Source organism: Xylaria bambusicola, assembly GCF_022495145.1.
Source record: "Xylaria bambusicola strain CBS 139988 unplaced genomic scaffold F5B22scaffold_6, whole genome shotgun sequence".
In the NCBI taxonomy this organism is placed as follows: domain Eukaryota; kingdom Fungi; phylum Ascomycota; class Sordariomycetes; order Xylariales; family Xylariaceae; genus Xylaria; species Xylaria bambusicola.
The window spans coordinates 802849-829832 of record NW_025953559.1 but is presented as its reverse complement, the minus strand read 5'-3'; the positions used below and the strand labels follow the sequence as shown (position 1 = coordinate 829832).

Genomic DNA, 26984 nt, shown 5'->3' with positions numbered 1-26984 from the left:
TACACATACCAGATTGCTGACACCCACTTGACATGAATGAACTCACTGATTAGACTGGTGCATACATACAATGTATGTGTTTACTTTATGTGATTTGCATGTTATATTCGTGAGTTACTTGGAATTTTTAATACTAATACTAATACGTAAGATACTCTTTTAGCTGTAGTTACTATCAAATGACATGCAGGTAGGTACATAGCAGGAAGTAGATGAGCCCCAGTAGCTCAGAAATACTAGCCTAATATAATAGCAATGCCTTTATGATGGATATTTACTTAGCAAGTAAGAGATGCTATCTAAATCCATATATCTGCTCAAGCAAATCCATCGCCAACGCATTGCGTCTGCATCAAAGCAAATATATATGTCAATATGTCGAATCAATCTTGCTCAGCACCCAAGATGGATGAGTCATCCTCTAATATGTCTGACTTAATATCATCTTCCTGAGAGTTAAATCCTTCGCCGTTAGCTTTAGCCTTGGCCATTTTCTTAGGTTTCTTCTGGACCTTCGTCACCCTTTTGCCACGGACAAGTAAGTGTTCAAGGGGACAAACAACGGTCTCCCATTCCTTGGTTCCCTCTACTGTAGACATCTTGCATCGGCCGCATTGTTTTCCATGATGGATGAACAGTTGATGTAGCCCGTATTTGAGGTGGTCAGGACAACGAACTTCCAGATGACTAAATGTGTCGTTCTCGTCTGCTTTGGGTGGTGTCCAGCCTAGCCATCGTGAGAACCTGTGAACATGAGTATCCACCGCAAAGCATGGTTGTTGGAGGCAGAAGAGTATAACACAGGCAGCTGTCTTCACGCCAATTCCGGGAAACTTTGTGAACTGCTTCATCGCCTCGTCAACAGATAACCCAAGTAAGTGATCCAGTGAGAGAATGTTTCGGTCTGTTTTCAATATCTCCAGGTCCTTCTGGCTTTGAGTCTTCTGTGACGCTCCATAGACATTGGCGGACACACCAGTTGCTTTCTCCACCAAGTATGCTTCACGCCGGTGTAGGTTGTCCTGATACACCATGTCAAGGATGCCTTTGATGGCAGTGGACTTCCTGTTGGCTAGCCCACCTATGTAAATCGTTTTCCCCAGCTCTTCGATAGTAGACAGCCGAATCCTGTTCCAATTGATCGAGCCTGCTGCAAGCTCATCATTGATAGTGCCATATTTTCGGATAATTGCTTTCACCATGTTATCTGCACCGTCGAAGGTTACAGCACCACTCAAGAGGGTCCTTAGGAGAGCGTCAAGGACAGAGGGGACCTCTCCGCAGCCCGCAACTTCGAGTGAAGGGGCTGGGATAGTTGCCGGTTGTTTGACCTCCCCGTGGATACTTGCAAGAAGCCAATATACCTCTTCACATTGAGCAGCGCTGGGGGCCTGCCACTCAGGGAAGGGACTTCTCCCTGGAGTTAATCCGTAGGGGTTGTCTTTCGTCTTGCGAGGAGTTCGTTTAGGCTTGCCCAACGGGTCACTGGATTCCAGAGCATTAGCTTCAAGTTTCGCTTCGCTGGGTATCGTCTTGGCTTTCTTCGGCAACGGCTCCTTTATCTCATGCCCTTCATCACACCCCTCAGTGGCCTGGGCTCGTGCACGTATTCGATTTGATCGCCTCAGTGTAGTTGTCTCATCGGGGCACTGAGACTGCGTTCTAACCTCCCGGTGGGCTTCGTCATGTTCTTTAGGCGCGGCTATGTTTATTAAAATTTGGGCTCTACCCTCTCGCATGATTGCAGAGTTCTTGTTAAGTTGTGACTCATTGGTGTCATTATCCTCTTGAGCAAGTGTGCCGTCCACTTTCTCCCACGGCTCCCCTGACATAGAATTGAACTCATCGTTATTGGCTGACTTCGTTCCCGAAGTCTTTTCTAAAGGCCCAGCTTGCTTCATAGGTTGACTGCCAGAAGTAGGGAGAATGCCCATCCCATGTGGGAGGATATCCCATTGGCCTTGAACAGGTACAGCATTGCGTCTGATTCTTGCACTTCGCCTTACCATGGTGTTTGGTACGTTCCTCGAAGTTGATGACAGAGGGTGCGCTAACAGAGTCTGCATGTGCAGATGACAGAGGTTTCAGCGGTCTACAGACCTGAAGGGGGAGAATCTATATAATATCAGTCTCAGATGATGGGTTGGAGGCCAGCTCCTGTCTTGCGAATGTAGTCAGCAACAAATGACAGGGCGAATCTCCAGATCTGCCAAGTAGGCTTTGGACCAAATACATAGACAGTGGACTGGCAGCAAGTGTAACATAAAAAACCAGCAAGGACGAAAAGTGAGGGTTGAAGGGAGGACGGCAGGTTCCTCTGTGATCATGTGGGGCTAAATCATGGCGACTTCCTCGGGAATCACAACATCTGTGAGCCAGCTCGATATTACCTGAGCAGGGACGGTACAGGGGGTTGGAGTGCAGTTGTCCGCCTAGCTTCAGGGCATGTGCCGACGAAATATCATATAGCTGGGTTAGATAACGGTATTCTAGTTATGGAAGTAGATCTTGGTTTTGGGGAGGAAGCTCACTTTTGGGGAAAATTCTGCACTTGCAAAACCCGCAAGTATGATTCATAGGGGCTCCTGATATATCAGCAATGAAGTTTCTGTTCAGATCAATCAATCGGGGTCATAGCTAAGAACATCAACGGCGCTAAGGGTATCCCAAGTATAGGGGCTTTGTAAGTCTTTAGAGTTGAAGAGAAGTAAGTAGCTTACAAATATGACGTCTTCACAGTCACTGTAATTGTGTGTTCTCCCGACTCTAGGCTCACTTAAAGACAACCAGCAGCGCGAGAAGAATGAAGTACTAGGCATAATTGAGTCCAGAATTCCCTTCGATATACAGATAGAGTAGAAGAACAGGATACTGGGTAAGGGTAGTAGAGCGAGAAGCATTTCTATCTGTAATCCACTAGAACCATCGGGATATCCTTATTCTGAGAGATCCACCGGTGAATACAGGCTGGAGGTAATGAACAGCAAAATTCCATTACCTGCAAACAATCTCGCCTACTGGGTCTCTGTCGAATAACCAGGTCACACACCCCCCTATCTTTTCAGTCTATTAATAGGATCTCCTGTGCTTTACTACGTAATATGCACACAAGCTTCTCGTATTTCTTTCTCATGTCAATACTGCCAAATATGATAGATGATCTAACTTTTTATCGATCTGAAATTAAAAGAGACTCAGGGGTCGTAGTGTATCAGAATCTCAATTCTTTAAAATCCAAGCTTAAATCACCAAAAGAAGCAAGCAGCTTTTAGCATGATGCAGTCTCATCTCTCGGGGCATCCTGTATAGATTACATGTTGATTTCATTTACAACATTTGTACGTGACTATCCACCCTTTAACTTCATGTGGAAGTAGAAGTAATATCTCTTAATAAGCAACTTACAACAACGAATACTGTAGCAAGCCCCTATTAGATACCAGGAGTCACTTGTGTCAGAAAGGTTGGTGTTATTTATCCCAACTTTCAAGCTACGCCATTATATGGATCCCATCGATGATTGTAAACGTGGGCTTGCAACGCTGGCTGCCCTATGCACAATATTTTCCGAGAACATAACTGGTCTGAGAAGCTTAGGTTGCGCACCATAATACACATGAAACATGGAACGAGAGGGGCAATGTGAAAATAAAAGCAAGAATCAGTATTGACTAAGCTGCTACAGAAGATAGATATACTAAACAGCACATGGAAAATGGGTTTAACCCAGAACGACTTAAAATATGCATAGAGAATAGGAGATGCGATGCGATATTGTACCAGTCTTGCACACTTGTCTCTTCGACAAGATATTTGCCTATTGTGCTGCTTTACCAATAACTAGCTTGAAGGTAGTTGGTGTCTCTTGGGCTACACGAGGAGGACATATTCATCCATTGCGATGGCGCTCAGGTTCTATTTGTGAGCCTTTGTCTAGGCAATGAGAGTCGCAATCTCTAGCGCCGGCTTCTAATTTGGAATGTTCATGTGACCAGAGACATGAAGAAGGGTACCAGCCCTTTGGGTACAGTCGGCTTGCTCTTGACATTCATTAATCAGTATTGCAGCATACTAGTAGATTCAAGCATCGCAGGTAATAGAACGTATAAATAGAAGCAAACGAAGATTGACACATGAGAGCTACATGATGAAATTCTACTCCCCACTTAGCCAATGATGACAGCTGCGTACGCAGTACATGTACCACTTTTTATTGGCTCGTTACATATTAGCATATCCTAAACAGGGAACAAGACGTGCTCTCCGAAGTGGGTGAATGTTGTATGAGTTAATACGATCTCTTGTCATGCTTCAATATTCTACTATCTTGAATGGAATGCTACTGATATGGCAATACAGGCTGAAGGCGGTGGGTGAAGCCGTATCTAGGCACCCGTACCCTCGGACACAGACCACGTCTATAATCACCGTCCTCTGAAACCCTTGACAAAGTCTTCCTGTTCCCGAATCGAGACTTATCATCAACGATAGGTTGAATGCAAATCAACATTTGGGCGCAACGCTGTCTTCACCTACCAATACAAATCATGCGATACGTCTAGAAGCACTCCAATCATGGTTATGTGCTACTTGAGCGTGTGATAGACAGCAGCAAGATAGACCTCATCGCCCTAGTGGTAGGTAGGCTAAGCTATGTACTACGTATATCCTAAGCTTTATATCAGTAACAGCCCCTTATGTGTCATTTAATGTCAATGAAAAAAGTGATGTTGTTCGTATCAGAGTATATATATCCTCATTGATGATCAGAAGTCGAACATTTGAAAAGAAATAAAAGCTCATCATAAAACAAATTGTGCAGTCTGGTACAGGCGACTGCAGCTCTGGGTGTTGATACCCAACCGAGGGTACACCACGGGGAATTGAAACAGGAAAGACATAGAGACTCACAGTAGAGGTATTGAAAATAGGGTACATGCGTCATTTACATACTCAAACAGAGGTGCCTGAGTCGTGATGAGCCACGATACCTATATAGGTGGCAACGGAGTCGAATGTGACCAAGCAGCGTCGATTGATGAAGAGGAACAAATATCCTGGGATTTCGTAACCGTAGAAAATTTCTACTAGATAGCCAAGATTGGTGGAGCCAAGCTTAGGTAATAGGGATATGGGGATAGCGCATGGCTGATACAGAAAGTACATGGGTACATGTGAGGCTTCGGGTGGGGCTCACTCAGCATCATTCAGCATGGCCCCACATATATGTAATCGCTGACTTACGGGCTTAGCCTATCTGGACCAAGCTCATTGACCCCTTTGCGATCTTTTAGCTCTTTAAGCCCCTCCAAGCCCCTCCAGACCTACCCGGTACCTAGGTACATATGTGCTTAGGTAGCAACTGGCGTGACTAACAGCGAAGTTGACAAGACGAGAATTTCGTAATTGAGACCGAGGCAGTGTGCCGTAATGAATAAGTATTACCCAGCATAATTCCTCGCCCAGCTAAAACTTTCCAATCATTGTAATCTGCTTTCTAAGAAGATAAGTTGTCTCCAGGCTAAGTTAATTCGCACTCTTGAAGGGTGCGCCATAGAGAAGTATATATGAAGCGCATCGTCCTCGCCCTGTCGATTTTAGTTGCTTCCATTTCCATCATCATCTACAATTCAAATATCATTACGAGTTTCCTTCAAGGGACAACATCTGAAGACCACCAAAGCTCGATTACTACCACATCTCAGGGAATACAACTCTCATCAGTAACACACCTGGATCCAGATCTACCCGTTTCATCCCCAATCGATCCACACCATCATATGAACGCAATCAAGAATACAATGTCAAAGGCACTATCACACGCCAAGATCACACCTCACCGCTCGGCCGCTCGAGGGCACTCTGACCATGGCTGGTTGAACACATATCACAGCTTCTCCTTCGCCGACTGGTTCGACCCCAACTTCACACATTTCGGGTCCCTGCGCGTGCTGAATGAAGACCGCGTGAGGGCCAACTCAGGCTTCCCCACCCATCCTCACCGGGACTTTGAGATTTTCAGCTACATCGTCTCGGGCGAGTTGACGCACCGAGACAGCATGCTCAAGAAGGGTGCCGAGGGAGCCCAGTCAGATAAATTCTACCGCATGCACCGGGGCGACGTCCAGTTCACCACTGGCGGAACCGGCATCGCGCATTCCGAATTCAACGAGCATAACAAGGATACAGTACACTTTCTTCAGATCTGGGCCATCCCGTGGAAGCGTGGACTTACTCCTCGCTATCACACGCGTCACTTCGACGATGAGAAGAAGAGGCTGGGCTTTGTCCCCATCCTGAGCCCGTTGAAAGGTGGTCCCGAGGCCACTCACCAGCAAGAGCAGGCCGCCGAGCCCACCATCGATGGCACAATACCTATCCACGCTGATTTCGTCATGAGCGCCGGCATCATCGCGCCGCAGAAGAGGTTCGAGTGGGTAGTCGGGGCCAATGCCACTGAGAGCCCCAAGAGGAAGGTATACATCCATCTTCCCATGACCAAAGGGGGAAAGGCCAAGATTCGCATAGATGGCCGGGAGGAAGTGTACAATGAGGGCGATGGCGCATTTGTAGATGGCGTGCGCGCTGGGGATAAGCTAGCTGTTGAGAGCGTTGGTGAAGCAGAGGCTGAAATTGTTCTCCTTGATACGGCGTAAACGGAAAATAGGAGGGCACGAGACCAATTCGAGTGTGGACTAAATGGTAATTGCGGTTATGTATTGTACATATCTAATAATATTCATTACATCGTCGCGCCAGACTTGTTTCTTGTACACTGTGGTACCGGTATTCTGAATGTCAAGACAACTTTAAGATGGCGGCAAATTCGTCTCTCAGCCTTTCCACGATTGACCATGTAAAATAGATACAATAAAACTACTACTTCCTAAAGTCTGTTCTTCTCATTACTAGTCACATATGTTCACTTCTTTTATATTGTCTTGTCGATATCAAGTTGAACGTGAGGTCCTAGTCACTGGAACTATAGAGATAAAGGGTTTGGTTGTATGTCCTTGTGGATTGAGCCCCACGATGATGCAGTCAATATAATTACAGAAGAGGCCCGAACAATCACTCACAAATGTCAGTTCATGAGGCATCAGTGGTTTAGTGGTAAAATCCATCGTTGCCATCGATGGGCCCCGTGTTCGATTCACGGCTGATGCATCTTTTTTCGTTTTCACCATGCCGGGTTTCCCGTCCCTAAGATGGTCTAGACCGCTATATTTTTGCGATGTCACGCCCACTTTCTTGACTAGCTCCCCAGGTCTACGATGTGGAAATGAGAGTGCTTGTCTGTTGCCCTGAGTACATGGGCGACTTAAATGAAATTGTTACCCACGCCATTATCACGACTAGCAGGGGGGGCTTAACAACAAAGAGAATGCTTGTGCGGCTTGTTTATAAACTTTTTATTGGCCAATTTGTGGAATATTCAGGCATTATCCACAGCCTCCAGCAACAATACCGCACAACCTGGCCCTCCACCAGTCATACCGAGCTGATATGGAGGATTCAGCGTATTGCTACACCACCAAGCTAGTTCGGGGGTGTTTCGAGGCACTTCGAGTGTGATGGCCTCTTCTAAAGGCCTAATAAAGCCGCCCTATGATGAGATCAACATAACAGGAGAAAGCCAGCAGCGGGTCAAGGTCATCCATTGACCCAGGTCGCATGATGAGATTTGCCATCTGTTCTGACGATTGCTAACAATAATCGTTGAAATGCCCGGCATAAACTTGCGGGCAGCGTCAAACGCCAACTCCTGATCCACTCAAAGGTTGCTCCGCCGCTACGATCTATGTAAGCCCGGCAAGGGCCACTTATACTTCCGGGCGTCTCAGGCCGACTGTCCTATGGAGGACCTTATGCTGGTCATATAAAGACCAAAGAGAAGCAGCGTAAACCAAGACATAGTTGTCTGACATAGGGTCAAAAGATTCGGGTAGCAACGGCAACTGAGACCTAGTTGCTGCACCAAGGATTGCCACACACTGGGAAGTGCTCATGTCCTGGATCGTATGTAGGTGCCTGCCTACCCAGTGTCCTTGGAAGCCTGTAGACGTGTTAGCTATATAGATGTCGGACAATAAGCCGTATGCACTTTGACTTGTGGCGTTGATGTTGCAGAGGACAGCTGACATGACAACCTAAGTACCTAAGCATGTCCCCCAGAAGCACAGGTACGTACCTTTGCACAAATCTCGCGCCTTCCTAGTAACTGCTAAATATATGAACAAACAAAAAAGACCACCAAACAACTTAGTAGGTACTATGGACTTTCCCTCTTCTCTTGGAAAGCTGGGTGTCGTCTTTTTCAACCCCGTAAACATTACGGTTCATCGCCTCTGGGTATTCAGAGTTTGATCTTGGATAGATCTCGCCTGTTTACCACTTCGTTAAGCCCTTTATAAACAGGAAAAGTCATCACAGGAGATTGCTCACTGAAACAAATCTTGACGATGTCTCGAACGGATAATCCACCAAACCGCCGCAACGTCATTCTCCTTGATGAAGACGATGATGGCGGGGTAGAGCTATCCCGTGTCGAACGAGGTCTACGCCGTCTCAAGCAGGCCTACGCGACAGGTCAGCCTGTGTTGATACCCGTTGTCGACTTGACCCGGGATGAAGACATTCAGAATGCTCGCGACTATGAAGAAGAAATTATTAGTGAGCTTGGGGGACTTGGAAGAGGCAGGTCTAGCTTTAACCTTCAACCGGCACTATCACGGGGTCCTTCCACCCAACTGCGGACAGAAATATATTCCATTCGACATAATGCCATCCAACTCAAGGCAGGAAAAGTGATTGAGGTATCCCCAAGGCCTCGGAACGAATACTGTTGGCAATTTTTCCGTATTGTTCATATCTATGTGGGTTGTCGATCCTCCGACATAGTCTTGAAAGGAATCAGACTCACACGAACTCGCTATCTACGCGGAATGCTGCCACGAATGAAGAACGAAGTATGCGCATTGTATAATATCAACCTGGAGGACCCACGCCCTGAGCATGCCCAGGGTCTAGTAGAGATTCCAGTTGGTGAACTTGTCAGAACTCGTGCAGTATTTAAAACGAACGATGCTTTTCCAGCGCACCGCTTTAGCCCTGATCAATGGGATTGGGATATGGATGCAATTGAGAACAAGGCCAACTTGGTTCAACGTTGGAAATTCTACCGCTACTGGCCCACGTCCACCGCCATGCTGACTAAAAGATCTTACAGCGGCGCTCTTACTCGACTTAGATCAACGGATATTGAGGACGAATATTTTAGGGTGGATGATGACCAGCTTAGAAATACGTTTCGCGGTGGTATCATACGTGGAGGTTCATCGATTGGTGGCCAAGTTCAACTACCTATCGTCGATCCTAATGCGCCTCAAGGCGAAAATACTAAAGTGACTCTGGAGCATAACCAGAAGTATACTGTGGATGATATGTTTTGCGGCGCTGGTGGAGCATCACGGTAAGCAGTTGTTCATAAGTTTTCAGATGAAACTTGAATTGAGATTAATCACTGTTGATATTATAGGGGCGTTCAACAAGCTGGCTTCCAGTTAAGATTTGCTTGCGATTTCGATGAAGCAGCTTGTAATACGTACCACGAGAATTTCCCCAGAGCACTACTTGAACAGATGAACATCTTCGAATTTGCGAAGTCGGTGACATCGATGGTCCGATCAGATGTCTTACATATATGTGAGTACTTCAATATCAACGCCAGCATTAAGAATACACGAATGCTGAATGTGATGTCTGGCAGCACCACCGTGTCAGGTCTGGTCGCCAGCGCATACTCGACCGGGCCAAAACGACGACGCGAACGTTGCCGCCCTCTTCGCTTGCACGGAAATCTTAGAAAATCGCCGGCCTCGATTGTCCACTGGTGAACAAACATTTGGACTCCTATTTGATCGAAATGAGGAGTTCTTTAATGCCCTCATCGGTCAATATACGGCGCTTGGTTATTCATTTCGCTGGGACATCCTACGATTCAAGGAGTATAGTGTACCTTCGACCCGGAGACGTCTGATTTGGATAGCGTCTTGTCCCGGGGAGCCTCTCCCGTCGTTTCCGACACCTACGCACTCTGATACTGACAAAGATCTGGCTGCCCCCGTCACCATTCGATCTGTGCTAGCCAGCATTGCACCAGGTAGTCAGCATTATGATCGTCTTCACAACGTCCAGGACATGTTGCATAAGGCCAGAAGCGGTGGCCGATTCCCTATGCCATCGTATGATGATAGATGTCAAGCTGGAACTATAACAACGTCAGGGTCCGAGTGGGCTCATCCATCTGGCCGGAGAGACTTCACCTTGAGGGAACTTGCCCGCATACAAGGATTTCCTCAAGAGCATAAGTTTGTGGGGGGGACAACGCAGATCCGCCGCCAGATTGGAAATGCATTTCCACCAGTTGTTGTCGAAACATTGTACCGCCACCTCCGAAACTGCCTACTCCGTGAGGATAATGTTGTCACATCCGAGCGCGCGAGGCAACAGGATATCATTACTCTAGATTCTGATGATGATATAGGTGTATCATCGGTCTCCAAGTCTAGAGAATTCATGATAATTGACGATAGCGACGATGAAAGACCTCGCGGTCGACGAGGTTCTGTTAGACGCAGAGTCAGAGATGTGTCGAGCGACGAATGCTCAGATACGACCCTGGCAGACCTCATCGATGAACCTGCAATTTCCTCACTTTTTTCTCGAGAAAGTTCGCGTACTTTGTCGGTCGAAAGTCTTCCATCCCTCATTGAAATGGAGGTTGATAATGAGCACAATGGTAAAAGAATGAACATGTGAAGAGACTCTCATCTCGCCTGTCTCTACCTAATGGAAAATATGAAGGAGTAATTAGATGGGTCAATATCCTGGTCATAAGAATAACCCTTCTTGTTAGAAGCGGTATACACTGGAAGCTAATGTTGGACGAAGAGCATTATGAAAAAGAGATTTGGGGAAGAAACCTTACCTGTGTTGGTCATTCTAGTATAAGGCTTGCTCTAATGAGCAATATCATGTATACATCTTGTCTAAACCAGGTATAAAAATAAGAATCGTACCTTTTAACTTGCTATATCCTGAGATCTTAATGCTAGATGAGCAGAATACTGCCACCTACTTAATGGGCATAGTGAATTCTATGTTCTTAGGGATTGAGATTGTATATAGTAATGCACTTGGGAGAAAGAGAGGGAGAAAAAAAAAAGAGCATTCATCAGGTGATGATGGGGAAAGAGCAAAAGAATAACCCATGATTTCGCCCGGACTTGAACCGGAGACCTTCAGTGTGTTAGACTGACGTGATAACCAACTACACCACGAAACCGGATGATGCTGCTGAAGCACACGAAGTTATAATTCGGCACGTAATTTTAATATAATAAAATGTGCTTGTAGGCTACCAAAGAATGCAGGTAGCTTGGGTTTCTAGTTGCTGTGAGTATCTATGGGGATACTATTCGCAAGCGCTATGGTAAGAGGTGGGATGTAGGAATAACATCCGGGCGGGTTGTCGTGGTTCTCGGATTCTTCCACCGAGGCCTCCAGTTCCAGCTTGGTTGCGGCTTAGAGCTTGAGCGTATAGTCATTTCACTTCATCACCAGCTCTTGAAGAGATATGAGGTGATCTTCGAGCTGTAGTTGCTAAACAAGAAAGTTGCATTGCTCAAGGCAACTCGATGCAAGGACAACTAAAAGTTGATGGAATTGCTTGCGTGCGATGGAATCCGTCATTGGGGTCGAGTTTCGGCATAACACCTAGTTCGGAGGCTATTATCTGTTAGATTGTTCAAGTTCAGTATGGAACACCACCAGGTTCGATACCAAGCCCGAGTCTCGAGTAAGTCAGTACATGTAGGTAGAAAAGTCATTGCAACCCCGGATTTGCTCCTGGTGTTTGAGTTAGTTGGCGTGTTTACGAGGCCGGCTCTTTCATGCTGGCCCATGTTTCCCCAGTGTCGACTTTCAATATGAAAGATGCTAGGTACTTAGAAATGCTGCTCAGTCACCTCCATTCTAGGGCTAATATCTACCAAAGCCATGGCATTCTGATGTCTTGGGTATCTACTAGACGCATATACACTTTATTGGATGGTATCAAAGTTACAGCCACGGTTCCTTCGATGCTTCAGTCGATCAGGGTACCTAGGTATGTATCTGCAGTTAGATAGTGTGGTGTGGTGTAGCGTAGCGTGACAAGATAGACGTGGCTTGGCTGATGACGACTGAACGAACTTAACGTTTTCATGTGTTTTGTTTTTTTCTTGTAGGAGACAACCTACTATTAGCATCTCGAAGAAACAGCGCGACTCAACACCAAGCGAGACTTGATCTGACGTCTGGGTGCAATCACTTCCAAGTTTCCTTGCAGTGATTTCACGGGTTACAATAACATCGATAAAGTAAAACTTTTTTTTTTTCCTTTTTTAAGTTGCACTTGCAGTGCATTATTACATCACCCACCCTTTGGCCAGCTGACTGTTGTGATGGACTCAGCGCTCGATACCTACTTGGGTAGCGGTAGTGTATGCAGGGTCGTCCCACTAAGTGCACTCGCGATAAGACGCTATCCTGTCTCTGACCCTGGTAATAAACTCGGCTGATTGCGAGAGGATTAGCGCTAATAATCTCCACTAAGCCAGCCTAGGAAAGGAGCTATGGGCTCTGCTAGTAAGTTCTGGGTCAGTTCTGCAATAGGAGGCTTGTCGTCACTGTCGTCATTGTGGCCCACACTCAAAAGGCTCAAAAGGTGGAGTGGATACGTAAACTATATTTGCAGTCTGCCGTGAACCCTTCTGTATATCATCTAATTACCTACTATAGGCACCACCATCTCTTCTTCTTAATGTTGATCTCGTCTCTCCCCTCTCCCCTCCCCATCTCATTGCTCATCCTCTGCTCATACCATCCCATCCCATCCTATCCCTTGCATTGTACTACTCTGCAATATAGCCCTTTGTGCGGCACCTGCTGAAGCGAGCTAGCTAAGTCGAACAAAGAGCTGCAATCTAGCCTGACACAATCCCAAGCCTCCTCGTCATCGCTGCAGATCAACGTCAACGTCAACAAGCTTTTGAAACAGCCGACCTACCGTACGTGCTTCTTTCCCCTCACCTTGGTCCTCATCTTGAAACAATTCCCTTGTTGTCCAGCCAAACCCTGCAACCAGCGTTATTCACTTTTTGAAACAAGCGATAAAGCGTGCCGAGGATATATTCGCTGACTCCAGAATTAGCACAACTGATTCGATCCCGATCCTGCCAATTACCATACTGAACGAGAGAAAAAAGATAGATCGTCAGCGAAATGGCGCGATCAAGTAAGCCCAACTCAACTACCACCACACATTCCACCGACTCAACTAACAATTCACCCTCCCTCGCAGACGCTGCTCTCGCGCCGCTATCTCTCATCTTCCTCGGCGGTGCGACCGTGCTACTCTTTTTCGTCGTCCTGTCTGGCATAACAAGAACGTCACCCCTGCGGCAAACATACTTCTTATCCGCCGACACCTCGGGTATTAGCGGGGCTCGCGACGTATCGCAATGGACCTACTTCCGCATCTGCGGCGCGGGTAACGTCGACTGCAGCCGTGCCTGGCCCGACCCCCCGGTTGGTTATGCCTGGGATGGGAACCCGACAGGGGCCAACCTACCAGAACGCCTTATCGGGTCGTACGGCGGCAATACCACTAGCCAGACCTACTACTACCTATGGCGGTTCGGTTGGGTCTTCTACCTACTATCTCTCTTCTTTACCGTTGTCGCCTTTTTCTCGGGCTTCGTGGCCTGCTGCGGACGTCTTGGTTCCGCTATTGCCGGCTTTATGTCCCTTGTAGCCCTCTTCTTCCACACTGTTGCGGCGGCCTTGATGACGGCTACTTTCGTGCGGATGCGCGATCAATTCAATTCAGTGGGCCGCGACGCGCGCATCGGAACATACGCTTTCGGCTTCACTTGGGGAGCGTGGGCTGCGCTCTTCATCGCTACGGTGCTATTCTGCATCGGGATTCGCGGCAAGAAAGACAACTATTCCTCCGGTGGCTCGCGATGGGGTCGCAAGAGAAGCGTGCGAAGCCGTCGGAGCTACGACATCGGCAGCCACCGTGTCAAGGAAGATTACGCCTAAACCACTCATAATAGACTCTCGCCACTACGAAGGATGCAAAGGACTGAATTTTCTTTGCAAATAGACAAGATAATGACTACTGGGGATGACCTAGGGGAACGGAGCGAGATGAAGTGATCTCTTAACGATGATGAATAATTTTAATGTTTTTGCAATTTAATTTAGAGGCGGTAATCGTATAGTTACCTGCATATAAGCTTCTATACCGCTAATACGTACGCTATGAGATGAATACACGTTCCATTATATAATTTCTAGTGCAACAAGCGCGGATCTGAAAGTGAATTCTCTTTTGCGTGTTTGCAGAATATTCAGAATTAGCTGTGTACTGCGTGAGACACCTACTTCAGATATGTACCAGGCAAATAGGCAGGCATTCGGCAATTGAGAGGAGATATATTCCAGCAAGACAGAGCTTACTTGTCCTATTCTCTACCTATCACTAGCGCTGTACATTTCACGGGATTTACATAAGATCGGAATTGCCAATGCTGCCGTGTCATATATATATTGGACAAAATAGGGGATAACAGAACAGCCAAAGAGACGCGACGAGGCATGTATATCTGTCCCTTTCTCTTGACATCTCATCGATCTGCATGTAAGTAAGTATGTTGATTGACCCAACTAGTCAACCGACTGAAGCCCATCTTTTGCAAATTTACAAACTTCCCATTCCTGTCGCACCTTCTCGCCTTCCCCTCTAACCCCCCTGCAAATCCTCGAATATTCTTCTTCTAATCATAGACATGCGTTATCCGTTTGCGTGTATATCTAATAACATAATGGTTTTTTTTTTTTCCGTTTTGCCTCCCGAGATACGTGTACAGGGATCAATCAATCATTCCACCGGAACCCATAAATAAAAATTAAAAGAGCACAGAAAACAAGGAAAGACGAACGAGGAAGAAAAAAAAAAAAAGCAATTGGGATCAATGTTCATGTCCTCTTGGAAGGGCACTGCAAATTTGTCCATGTTTGTATGTACACATAACAAAAAGGGAGTTTCGCGTACGCCACGCAAATGCAATGGAAATGGAGCTTCGTCAAAAGAATTGGTGGAGAACCCGCTCCGACAATGCGTGCGTAGCTACTGCATGCACGCACACAATGCCCCTCATGCCGCTGTAGAATGGAACGTGATAGTGCAAATGTGCCGCCTTTCGAGAAACCTAGCTCGCAATGTTGGGGCTGCTGGTCAAGGATGTAACCACTTTATCTAATTGTGCGGCGTGGAGCGCTGGCTTCCCATCTATTTCGCCATATTGCCCATTCGCCTTCTTCTCCAGTATCTCCTTGACCCATGCTGCGGTTTCGGCATCCTCCGTACTGGAACGACTTAAATCGACATTTTCAGCGGCACCTGCAACTGCTTCGGCACTGGCATCGTTCTCCTGGGCTTCTTCCTCTTCTTCAGTGATTGTCTCCGGCTTAGATAGCCCACTAAGCCACTCGGATGTCAACAGCTTTTGATAGTTTGGCCGCAAACTGGGCGATTTGTTGAGACACTGGTGGACAAACGTCCGAGCGGTCTGGGAGTATCTGTCTGGCAAATCAGGTGGATCACCTTCGACGATAGCCTAGTAAGGGCGGTTAGTGTGAATCAGGTGTTATACCAATGTCAATGACTTACAGTGAGTTGACTAAAGATCGTGGATGACACATCAGGCGGGTATGGGTATTCACCCATACCACATTCAATAATCGTCAACCCTAAACTCCATATATCACTCTGCACACTGTATGTGCCGTCCGAGGCGCCGGACTGCATAAAAGCTCCACCAGAAATGCGCTCAGGGGCCATATAGCTTTGACATCCAATGTTCGTTTTGGCGATACTGGCAACAAGGTTACCGCTCACACCAAAGTCACAGATCTTCACTTGGCCCCGCGTATTGATGAGAATGTTTGTGGGTTTCACATCTCGGTGTATAATATTATGTTTTTCTTTCAATTCCTTCAGCCCCATGATTGTGCTATATGTAATCTTGCGGAGAATGTTCTCGGGTATACCCCCTGAGTAGAGCTTGTCGATCGAACCACCGTCCATGTACTCTATACACATGTAGACAGCACTTTCCTGGAAGAATGCTCCGTAGAAATCGATCACATATGGCGATGCGCATTCATGAAGAATCACCAGCTCTTTGATGATGGTCGTGAGCTTGGTCTCGTCTAACTCTAATCGCATTTCTTTCATGGCCATGACCTTGCCAGAATTGCTGCCAGATTTTGAGTCAACCTTGTCGCTAGCTGTACTGGAGAGTCTTGGAAATGAAGGTGTTTTTGAGCCAGCCAACCCAGGGCCAAATCGCGGAATACGGGGTTTCGTATGCCGAACTTTGTAAACAGTACCGTAATTTCCCTTCCCTAATTCATCCAATTTCTCAACTTCATCAAGCGATATCCGAAAGACCGAGCCATCGGAGAAATCAACACCCTCATTCGTGATAATGGCCTTGCCCTTGAAGGTGAGGTAGCCCTTTTCCGTGTCAATGTATTCTTCGAATTGCTTCAACTGAGAGACATGACTGTTGCCATTCTGTGTCATGGACTGTTGACTTAATCCCGAAGAACCAGTAGGCGCTGGAGAGGGACCGCCGTTCATATCTCCGAGTTTGAGTCCAAATCGCCTCTTGCCAGCTAGACCACCACCTACTGGGTTGATAGCGGGCGCCGAACGGTGGAACGACGGGGCGCCAGGTCGTTGAAGTCCGCCTGGCAGCCGGATATTGCTTGGTATACCACCCACCATGGAGCCGCTTGGGGACAAAGGGGAGGGCGACGCTGAACTAGGGGATGAGGCGTGCTGGCTTGAGGAAGAGCTACCCTGGCGCGATAAATGGAAGGCTCTCATTTTAGCACTAAGATCTTCGGGTAGGCGCCCGCTTGATGCGTGAGGCGCGGCGCCAGGACGTCTTGCGTTCGAGAGAACGCCTAAAGGCGTTGAACTAGCGGACATTGGGTGTGTAGGGTTCTGAGGGTCGGATATGGATCGAAGAGACGGCATTCTCTTAGGGGGATCTGCTGATATTTCATCTGGAGTATTGAGAGGAGTGCTGCCCTCTGAAGACATCGGCGAATCGAATGATACTGGGCTGCCCATAGGCTGATCGATGTGATCAAGGGCGAGCTCGCCCGACGTGTCCGGCTCTCTGCCGAATGTGGTTCCGCCCATCATTGTGAGTTTTCGTAATGACTGTGGCGCGGGTGACAACAACTAGGTTTACTAAGCTGTACACACCAGCATTCCGCGAAAGAGGGTCAACAGCAATGAGAACCAGTGGTGTCTGTTTAATACGCCAAGGAAAGAGACTAGGTCAGTAGGGTAGCGCAAGAAAAGGTCCCGGCAGAAAGACGTCGTCGAATTGCCGCTCGTGAAGGCCAATCGAAATAGTAGGTGCAGTTATTTCCAGGAAGATACGGTACCGCTCTTCGGAGAACTGGTCTAAAGCACCTATACGGTCAATTTAAGCCCATAGACAATGATCGCAACTAGGCGGCGAGTATCGCGATGGCGAGACAGTAGGACAATAGTCGTCTGGTCTTAGGGATCGTGGGCTTGAGGTACCCTTTACGATGACGACCGTTGGAAAAGTTACCAGTGTAGGTAAGGTCGGTCGGTTGGCAGGCAGGTTGACCGGGTGGCGTTGCGTACCTAGGTAGCTTATACCAATGTTACGGTTTCGCTTCTGACAAAGTTCTGGCCCAAGCAGACAAGTCGGCGCAGCTAGTCGGTTTGCTTACGTCGTGAAGCCTGAATGCTGTATCTAAGCTGGCGTGAGTCGTATGGTTGAATATGGGGCGGGACTAGCGAGCGACGGAGCGAGAGTAAACGGGGATAAGCTCGAAAGGGTCTGTCTTGTAGCAAGACGTGTGCGTAGACAGGTCAAAGGTAGATATGTAGTTATAACAGACTCAAACGGGATGGAGACAAACAGATGGGTGAGGTAAGTCGAGATTACCTAGCAGAGTGAGGAGGGGTGAGAAAAATGGAGCTTGTAATTCCTGTTTCTAGGTAGGCAGGTCCCGAGGGTAGGTGCTGTAGTTACACGAGGGTTGGTACTTGGGTACTAACATACTAAATAGGTAGGAATAGGTAGGACTAGGTAGGTAGCTGCGTAATCAATCGACGCTCCATGTTACATGCCCCGTGGCCGATTGTCGATGCGATGGGCAAGATGGGGAACAGGAAATGGGGAGAGCGGGTGAGTGTGACGATGTGCCCCGCGCAAGCGAGCTTGGAGATGCAAGATTCGAGCAGTATGATACAGTGTCCAGTGTTCAGTGTAGACACTGTGTTGATTTTCACGTGGCTGTCAGGACCTACATACCTAGTAGCAACTCCGCCAGCTAGCTGAGCAGCTTCGCTTTGCTCTAACACTGCTCTATGTTAGAGCAGAATAGAGGTAGGTATCAAGGTGTGTAGCCCGGTAGATTACTTAAGTGTGCCACAATGACTTGCGTACCTACAGCAACGAAGCTACAATGGATCGGTAAGACATTCTGATAGGTGTGGTACCGACCAAAAGGCATCTACCGTGCAGGAATGGTGATGGAACTACATACAATATACCTACTAACTGTCGCTTTCAATTATGTCGATTTTGGGAAACTTGGGAATAATCTCCGTCTTTGCCGCAATGCTCACCTGCTCGTGTCTTCTACCTTGACTTCTCTCTCATTTAGTTGGTGCATTACAAAATCGCGGCATGCTATCTTCCTAAACCATAATTGCTGTATCATACACCCTAAACTTCTTTGACAAATCCTTTAGGTATCTATTCGTCCCACATTAATGCCCAGGATACGAGTCAAACCCGTGATTAGACATCGAGCCTACGCCCTTTGATTTGTCCAAGATAGAAAGAGAGGGAAGGGAGCGGTAGGAGGGATGACGCCGTTTGAGATCTTTGATCTAAAGTACAGTGGAGAGGGTCTGGAGAGTATTTGGGACAAACGCTATTTCGCCTAGACATTATTCGTCATAGCTCAAACCAGAAGAGATGGATGGTATAGACCATGAATGCACACCAGTTCCTTACCTAGCTCAGCCTCTTGACGTCGGTCCTCCCCTCATGTTTCAATGCGCGCCTGGGTTGTAAGTCATGTCAGTATCGTGGAGGTAGGTACTGACTGCCTTAGGTAATGACTTGAGCTTGCATACCTAGTTGAAGATTGTGGCTCAACAGACGTCATCAAGCCACACGCTCTGCACACACCCATAGCGCCAGCTGAGATTAGGTACGTCATGACTATAAGCGGTTGATCGATTATATCAGACAGTATCGGCGCACAGTACATAGTACACCAGTTCTATCACGACCACACAGTACCCAGCTACATATCTACTACATACATAAGTACCTAGGTAGATACCTATTTATTAGTAACCCCGATGCGACGAAAAGACAATGATCCTCTGTGTAAATATAAATCTACACGTCAAGAAGATCATGCAATTATCTACCTAGTCTAAGCTACCTGGTCACTTGCGGCTATTACTACTTATGTAGACAGTAAAAGCTTTTCGTAAAGATTAGGTAGAACTCATTACGTCATAAGTAGAACAACTGAGCCGCGTGGGTTACGCAGATAAACGGGAGCTTAGTATCGAATCACACCGGGACAATATCTTCGTAGAAGAATAGTAGGTTATTCAATTCCTTTAGCCAAGCACCTACTAGAACAGCAGTTGAGCCGGTCACTGCTGATATGTCTGTTTATTCGGTTTATTTTCTTCTCTTAGTGGAGTAGAGGTAGAGCCTTGGTTGGAGGCCTCAAAAAAAATTTTGGGCGGCCAATTACCTACAACGGGCATTCTGCTCCGATTCTTTGGATTTGGCGAATAAGCTGGTCCAGTACTGCTTAAGTAGGAAACATACGGGGCGGCACTTTTATTCGTTGAAACAATGCCTGACTCTGACCTGGCGTTACAGGGGCTCTGACAGGGCGTTCGAACGAGCCTCTACCAATTAGGAATTCTGTTGGTGCATTCGTGCAACCTAAAGGCGAAGCTCTAGCAAAGAATCGAGAAAGAGAGAGTTGTAGGTAGAGTGGCAACACATAGCTGGCCTGGCTTACCTCCTTATAGTTACACAAAATAGAGTAGTATGTATGCTACGTCTTCGTAGGTACTGATCCGCATGGTTTACTTGAAGGAAGAAACATATACCTAATTGGAGAGGCGAGAGACAACATTCCTGGCTGCGGCCTTGGCCTCTTGGCTTTCACCGTGGATCGTTCATACTGGTTAGGATGAACAGCCAAAAGCAGCCGCCTTGTGCCCGCCAAGTAAATGCCTCATCACTAAAGTTCGACCTGAATGATGCCATTGTGTTTGTTTGCCCAACATAGAGTGCCGGAATGCCGTTGCGGACGTATAAGAAACAGGCCAAGAGGCTGTTGTGCAGAGAGGTGATACAGACTCGCTCTCGTGAGGTATGAGGGTTGATGATGGTGGCCGAGGAGTTGTCGCCCAGACAATTGGTTTCAGCACAAGTTGCCACAGCGCACGGAAAGAGAAGCACCAGCAGCACCAGAAGACACCATCGAATACCTACATAGTAACTTGGGACAATTCGTAATTCCGTACCTATTGGTACCTACTCCGTACAGGTGTATCTTCCAAATTTGAGCCAGGTGCCTCCCTCGCCTCCTTAGTATACTTACTTAACCGATACCTGCAGTTTGAGAGGGGTACTGGTGGTCTGTGGTGGATATACTCGTTTCTGCCCGCTTGATCAAGTTTATCAGATGTTATCAGATGCAGCATCAAAAGGGAAAATGAGTGGATTTATCGTCAATATGGACAGGCCGCCGGCCGCGTCAACGGACTTGGCGGGACTTGGCGGAGACGGCAGCGCAGGCTGGGCGCAGGCTTGGCGGATTAGCTTGTCTGGCCACCAATCGCGGAGCATCACCGCTGGGAGGCATGGCGCAAGCAGGGCCGCCAATTGCAGGGTAGGCAGGCGAGCTAGGTACGCTATGTGCTGAGATCTGCTGAGGGCCACCGCGAGGCCCGCCCTCGAGACGACGGCGAGACAACGCCAGCCCTCTCTCCCTGCTCGCTGGGCAGAGTCGTCGTGCCAGGCCGGACTCTGCCCGGACCCTTCATCTTCATCTTCGTCTTTCTTCTTTCTTCCTAATCGACACTGCCGTGCTCGCAGCTACCGGTACATGCCATACAGACCTCGCCATATCACAGTCAGTCCCCGTGCCAGAGATCGACGGCTTGGTCAAGTGGATCTGTCTGGTGCAGAACATCCTGTACGTTCTTCCTGACTTACATAGTACATTGCGCCGTATGTGTTACATGGGCCCAGTGTGATAGTATGAATCCTTACGCGCATACATAATACATGCATCGTATACACTAGACTCTCTTCTTTGAGTCTTTCATTCCCTTTTCTAGACCACCCACCTCCACTCTTCGCGCGCCGACGCACTCGGTGAATAGAGTTCTCGCATCCCTGCCTTATCTGCGCTCGAGCCTATACTACCGGACGAACCCACGACTGCACCCCGCGACCTTCCAGACGACTATCGTACCGCACACGGACGGCTATCACGGCGCCTATCACTATTAATATCACCGGCAATCGATTTCTGCCCCTCTACATCTATCTGTCCTTTGTTGTCGCCGTCGAGCCTGACTCGCTTTGTATAGCATTGCGCCTGGCAGGAACAATTTCGAATTCTCGCCATTCTAGGCTGCACACTTCCATCATATTGTCTGCCCAGTTTGAGGTCCTTGGATCAATCCTACCCAAACACTTGGCGTAAACGACCCTTATCTTGTTCTGGCAGACGCGTGCAGCATCTTAACCAAGGCCAGACGCTGTTCCTTCGAACCTTCCCTTCTCGCAACGAGCACACGCCCTTGGACCTCAATAGCTGAGAACCAGAGACGCAAAATGAGTTCTCCTTATTCATCTTTGGTTCTCGTCAACAATGCGGGCCTCAATTGGACTCCTGATGTTGTGCCAGCTTTTGATGCCACAATGACGCCTCATGACAAGCACCCATCGCTTGTTGGCCTGGTAATCCTCGTCTTCGAGGCCGTCTTAGAGGTCATTTGTGTCAGCTTACCTGGATAGTGAGTATTTATCCGCTTGTTCCAGCAGTAATTCGGACTGCACTGGCCCTTTGTTTGCAGATCAATTGTGCCAAATTCTGCATACCTTTCCAAGTATCTACGTTGTCACGCGCTTTAGCAATGACTGACCCCAGCTTGTTAGTATCCTCGCCAGGCGTGGCCTCTTCAAGCCAGAACACCAGAAGTTCGTCGCAAACTTGAACATGTGGATCTTCACACCCTGTCTCATATTCAGCAAGCTCGCCAAGCAATTAAACCCCAGCCAACTAGCCGATCTCGCTGTCATTCCAGTTATCTTCGTAATACAGACTGCTGTCTCGTACGGAGTCTCCATTGGTGTTTCGAAGTTGTTCCGATTCAGGAAACGAGCAACTAACTTCATCACGGCCATGAGCGTTTTTGGAAACTCCAATTCACTCCCTATATCTCTCATCATATCATTATCCCAAACCTTGAAGGGGCTATCTTGGGATCAAATCAAGGGTGACCATAGCGGATTAGTGTCTGCTCGGGGTATATTATACCTACTGATCTTCCAACAACTTGGGCAAGTGGTACGGTGGAGCTGGGGCTTCCACATCCTATTAGCCAAGAAAGACCAATATGAGGATTATCGGGATGAGTGCATCGAAGAGGGACGCTATCGTGACGACGACACATCTAGCGAGGTCTTGATACCTGGTCTTGACGGCAATACCGAGAGCTCAGATGATGAAACATATGTTCCAGCAGGCAGAACTCCGGTCGGCGGTACGGCGGGTACTTCTCCCGCCGATTCCGATGACGAAACCGGTGCGCCGAAAAAGCCATTGGTAACGATGGGTGAGAACGGCAATGGTGTCCGCGTTCCAAATGAGGTGTCCTCCGATGGCCTGAATGATATTACGACATTCCCACATTTGCGTGACATGGACCAACCGGAGCCTTCCAAAGGGATCCGGGGCTTCGTGACTCGCTTCAAGTTTGCTCTCCATAGGGGTTTCAGCCGCACGAAAGAACGTATGCGCCAAATAAGCGTACGCACCTACTCCAAGCTACCCCGGTATATCAAAGTGCCTCTAGAAAAGACTGGAAATTTCATTAGCGAATTCATGAATCCTCCATTATGGGCCATGCTTATCTCCATTATTGTGGCCTCGGTTCCTCGCCTCCAACAGTTGTTCTTCGAAAAGGGGTCGTTTGTTAAGAATAGCGTCACCGATGCCGTTGTACAAAGTGGAAACGTTGCCGTACCCATGATTCTCGTTGTCCTCGGCGCCAATCTAGCAAACAACACCAAGGACAGCGAGGCCAAAGATCCTGAAGAAGCCAAGATAGGATCAAGACTCCTTATTGCGTCACTCATCAGCCGGATGGTGCTCCCTACCCTCATCATGACACCCATCATAGCCCTCACTGCGAAATACATTCCTGTTAGCATAGTGGATGACCCAATCTTCATCGTCGTGTGTTTCCTTCTCACGGGTGCGCCCAGCGCTCTTCAGCTAGCGCAGATCTGCCAGATAAATGAAGTCTACGAAGGCGTCATGTCCAAGATTTTGTTCCAGAGCTACGTCGTTTGGTGAGTATGGCCCACTCAATATAAGACACAATCAGTAACTAACCATCTGTAGGATTCTTCCGTCGACGTTGGTTTTGGTGATGCTGGCACTCGAGACAGTGGAATGGGCGGGACTCTGAGCTACATATTCAATACCTAGCTATCGCAGGCGGGGCAGAAAGGGGGGAGGAGCCCCGGTATGACATGCGGCTCAACTTCCCTCCCCGTTTTACACTCTCATAGCAAAGATACACCTATGACGAGCTTGCACGCTGTCAATGTGCAACACCAAATTACATAACGTATCACTTCTATGTCACACGACATTAAATTGTTCTGTACAATCATGCGGAGTTTGGATTGGGTCAGTTTATAGTCCAGTTGGAACGGGATTGGATTGGCGTTGAATTGGCGTTCGGGTTTGGTGTCGACATTACGACTTTGGCGGGACTACGGAAAAGGGATCGAATACAAATAAGGCGAAGAACAACCAATTGATTCTGTATCTTGCAATCCTGGTGCACAGGTAAAGGAACGACAATAAGCCACCGAATTGGTGCCAGTCGAGCAAGATTAAGGAAAATGGTACAAATATGACAACCAGGTTTAAAGAAAAGGCAGGGGAATCCATTTAGGTAGCGGATTTTGGAAAATCCCATGAGTCAGTACAAGTAGACACTTGATCAAGTTTAATTGAAGCAGAGTATCGCACAACCAAGCGGCCACGAAGTAGTAACACTACGCGCCTGATCAATATATGTGGTAACTGGAGGTTAGTTCCAGGATTTTGTAAGTCTCCAACCTTGGACAGACTTGGACTCAGATGTCTACCAGTTCTAGACAGTAAATACTTAGTGTAGCCCCCGGCTGTGTTGTCTAATCGATAAGATCCACGAGAGGTAGCCAGGATATCTGAACCATCAGACCCCTGTCCCGCCCGTCTACAACGCATGTACCTCTCTCTACTCTGCTCTACCTACCCGCTCCCGTTACCCCTCTAAGGTTGCTGTAGCGTGAAAAGGGGATCTGGAAAGTACCTAATCGCAGCAAGGGTTTCCAGGTGCCAATAGCCAGTGTAGAACATAATACCTAGGCAGGCGCCTGGTACTGAGCTATTCCTTACAGAAGCATACTTGGGCCTTTTGTTTTTCTCTTATCTTTATTTCCAAATCCCAGTTTGACATTATATTTATGCTCTTCAAGACGCGAAATCACTGCCATTGCTTACTCCTCCAATTTTGTAAAGATAGGACGCAAAAAGAAGGCCCGGCACCAGAAAGCGTCCAACTCGCTTTGGTCGCGACGCTCCAAAATGGGCCAGACTTCGAGCCTGGTGTCCGAGGACACAAGGCCAGACACCCTCTCGGATCGCAGCATAGCTGCTGTCGCCGACCTGATTAAGGGCGGGCGGGCAAAACGGATCGTCGTCATGACGGGTGCTGGCATCTCTACAGCTGCGGGCAGTGAGTTTCCCTCCTCTGTTGTCCACTGTCCAAGATACACACGAGCTCCCAGTCATGCAGTCGACAGCCGCATTGACGTTACCAGTCACCAAGTACAAATCAAATATGACCCGTCACTGACACACAATTCTTTGTCAAGTACCCGACTTCCGCTCTCCCAGAACTGGGCTTTACCACAATCTCGCGCGGCTTAATTTGCCCCATCCAGAGGCCGTCTTCGAGATTGACTTCTTTCGCGATAACCCGCGGCCATTCTATGTCCTGGCAAAGGAATTATATCCGGGAAACTTCCACCCTACCATATCGCACGCCTTCGTAGCGCTTCTTGCCCGTAAGAAGCTTCTACGTATGCTCTTCACGCAAAACATTGACTGTCTCGAACGCACCGCTGGCGTTCCAGCAGAGTTAATCGTCGAGGCTCATGGCAGCTTTGCCACCCAGCGTTGTATAGACTGCAAACAGCCCTTCCCCGACGCTGAAATGCGCAAATGCGTTGAGTCGGCCTCACCAGCAGTCTGTACTAATAAGAGCTGTGGGGGGCTCGTAAAGCCAGACATTGTATTTTTCGGCGAGCAGCTGCCTAGTACATTTTTCGATAATGCTACAGTGCCGCAGGAGGCAGACCTTGTCATAGTTGTTGGCACAAGCCTGCTAGTTCACCCGTTCGCAAGCTTGCCACGCATGGCCAGAGAAGGCGTGCCTAGATTATTATTCAACATGGAGCGAGTGGGCGATTTTGGTACGCGGGCCGATGACGTAGCTTGCCTGGGACCATGTGATGATGGTATTCGCAAACTAGCTGATGAACTCGGGTGGAGAGACGAGCTAGAGAACATGTGGGTAGATCTTGTCGGTGAACCAGAAGCAGCGCGACAACGATCAAAGGAAAGGCAGGAACAAGTGGACGACGAGCTTGACGAACTAGTGCAGGGATTGCAACAGAAATTAGAACTGTCTGAGGACCACGACGGCCACGAATCTAATACTATTGCTAATGCCAGGCTACAGGAGAAGAAAGAGCGCGAGACGTCAACGACGGTTCCAGATCCTCCTCCTACACAGTCAACAGATGGTGCGCCTGTGGCGGTGGAAGAAGTATTACCAGCACGACAAGATAAAGGAGACATTGAAGCGGGCGAGGGAGATGAAAGTCCTGCTCATGCGACGCCAGATGTTTCTAAGACAGATTCGGGGGCGAAGGAGCAAATATCCGACACAGCGAACACAACCACCTTTACACCTGTCCAAAATGCCGGGGGCGAGTACCGGGTGGAAAGCGATAACCAAGCTCCCAGGTCGAGTTCCTAATTGAATAAATATCATGCCAACACTTAGCCTCATTGGCTACCATGAATTAGACCGACCTAGGGGCATCCAACACAAAGGCTTTCTGAGACCTAGGTAACATTGCCCAAGACAACTAATAAGCGACCCAAGACCAGAGTTTTCTCCATCTCCTTCTCACCACATACCCCTCATATCATTGCTACATAGACGTGCCTGTGTAGAGATGCATTGCATATATAAGTCCGTGCTCTTGGATAGTTGCTCCACGACCATTCTTCATGTATAGGTTAGGATTTGCAAACCTTACGCCAAGAGATCCTGTGTTTATGATCTGCATGTATAAGTCCGGAGGTAGCCAAGGAGGAGCGGTGACTGCATGCCAATTGCGGCTTTTTCGTTCTTCCAGCCCATTCGTGCGACAGAGGAAACACTTAGATGGGAAGAAACA

General features: G+C 47.9%; 7 protein-coding genes and 2 non-coding genes across 9 annotated transcripts; 6 read left to right on the top strand and 3 right to left on the bottom strand.

Annotated features, from left to right (window-relative positions):
- Positions 1-364: 364 nt before the first annotated feature.
- On the bottom strand, positions 365-2498 carry F5B22DRAFT_593575 (DNA glycosylase). Its single transcript, XM_047974002.1, has 2 exons — positions 2073-2498; positions 365-2017 (listed from the first exon to the last, which is right to left on the bottom strand). The coding sequence occupies exon 2, from the start codon at positions 2007-2009 to the stop codon at positions 384-386; it is 1626 nt and encodes a 541-aa protein (XP_047834271.1). The 5' UTR covers positions 2010-2017; positions 2073-2498; the 3' UTR covers positions 365-383.
- A 2823-nt stretch (positions 2499-5321) lies between these two features.
- Positions 5322-6891, top strand: F5B22DRAFT_593572 (RmlC-like cupin domain-containing protein). Its single transcript, XM_047974001.1, has one exon. It carries the CDS (start codon positions 5568-5570, stop codon positions 6654-6656), a length of 1089 nt encoding a protein of 362 aa, XP_047834270.1. The 5' UTR covers positions 5322-5567; the 3' UTR covers positions 6657-6891.
- Positions 6892-7096: 205 nt separating this feature from the next.
- F5B22DRAFT_t46 lies at positions 7097-7167 on the top strand. Its single transcript has one exon. It is a non-coding gene; the product is annotated as a tRNA-Gly (tRNA).
- A 1469-nt stretch (positions 7168-8636) lies between these two features.
- On the top strand, positions 8637-11227 carry F5B22DRAFT_593549 (S-adenosyl-L-methionine-dependent methyltransferase). The gene is made up of 4 exons (XM_047974000.1): positions 8637-8653; positions 8715-9472; positions 9539-9705; positions 9770-11227. Exons 2-4 carry the CDS (start codon positions 8946-8948, stop codon positions 10819-10821), a joined length of 1746 nt encoding a protein of 581 aa, XP_047834269.1. The 5' UTR covers positions 8637-8653; positions 8715-8945; the 3' UTR covers positions 10822-11227.
- A 46-nt stretch (positions 11228-11273) lies between these two features.
- F5B22DRAFT_t44 lies at positions 11274-11347 on the bottom strand. Its single transcript has one exon. It is a non-coding gene; the product is annotated as a tRNA-Val (tRNA).
- A 1463-nt stretch (positions 11348-12810) lies between these two features.
- Positions 12811-14399, top strand: F5B22DRAFT_593544 (SUR7/PalI family-domain-containing protein). The gene is made up of 2 exons (XM_047973999.1): positions 12811-13339; positions 13406-14399. The coding sequence occupies exons 1-2, from the start codon at positions 13327-13329 to the stop codon at positions 14146-14148; spliced, it is 756 nt and encodes a 251-aa protein (XP_047834268.1). The 5' UTR covers positions 12811-13326; the 3' UTR covers positions 14149-14399.
- A 630-nt stretch (positions 14400-15029) lies between these two features.
- Positions 15030-17653, bottom strand: F5B22DRAFT_467333 (kinase-like domain-containing protein). Its single transcript, XM_047972116.1, has 2 exons — positions 15782-17653; positions 15030-15728 (listed from the first exon to the last, which is right to left on the bottom strand). Exons 1-2 carry the CDS (start codon positions 17327-17329, stop codon positions 15321-15323), a joined length of 1956 nt encoding a protein of 651 aa, XP_047834267.1. The 5' UTR covers positions 17330-17653; the 3' UTR covers positions 15030-15320.
- A 4307-nt stretch (positions 17654-21960) lies between these two features.
- Positions 21961-23981, top strand: F5B22DRAFT_467213 (auxin efflux carrier superfamily). Its single transcript, XM_047972115.1, has 2 exons — positions 21961-22246; positions 22389-23981. Exons 1-2 carry the CDS (start codon positions 22065-22067, stop codon positions 23809-23811), a joined length of 1605 nt encoding a protein of 534 aa, XP_047834266.1. The 5' UTR covers positions 21961-22064; the 3' UTR covers positions 23812-23981.
- Positions 23982-25098: 1117 nt separating this feature from the next.
- F5B22DRAFT_660588 (DHS-like NAD/FAD-binding domain-containing protein) lies at positions 25099-26735 on the top strand (the record flags this gene model as incomplete). The annotated part of the gene is made up of 2 exons (XM_047980302.1): positions 25099-25249; positions 25389-26735. The coding sequence occupies 2 exons, from the start codon at positions 25099-25101 to the stop codon at positions 26555-26557; spliced, it is 1320 nt and encodes a 439-aa protein (XP_047834265.1). The 3' UTR covers positions 26558-26735.
- Positions 26736-26984: the final 249 nt, after the last annotated feature.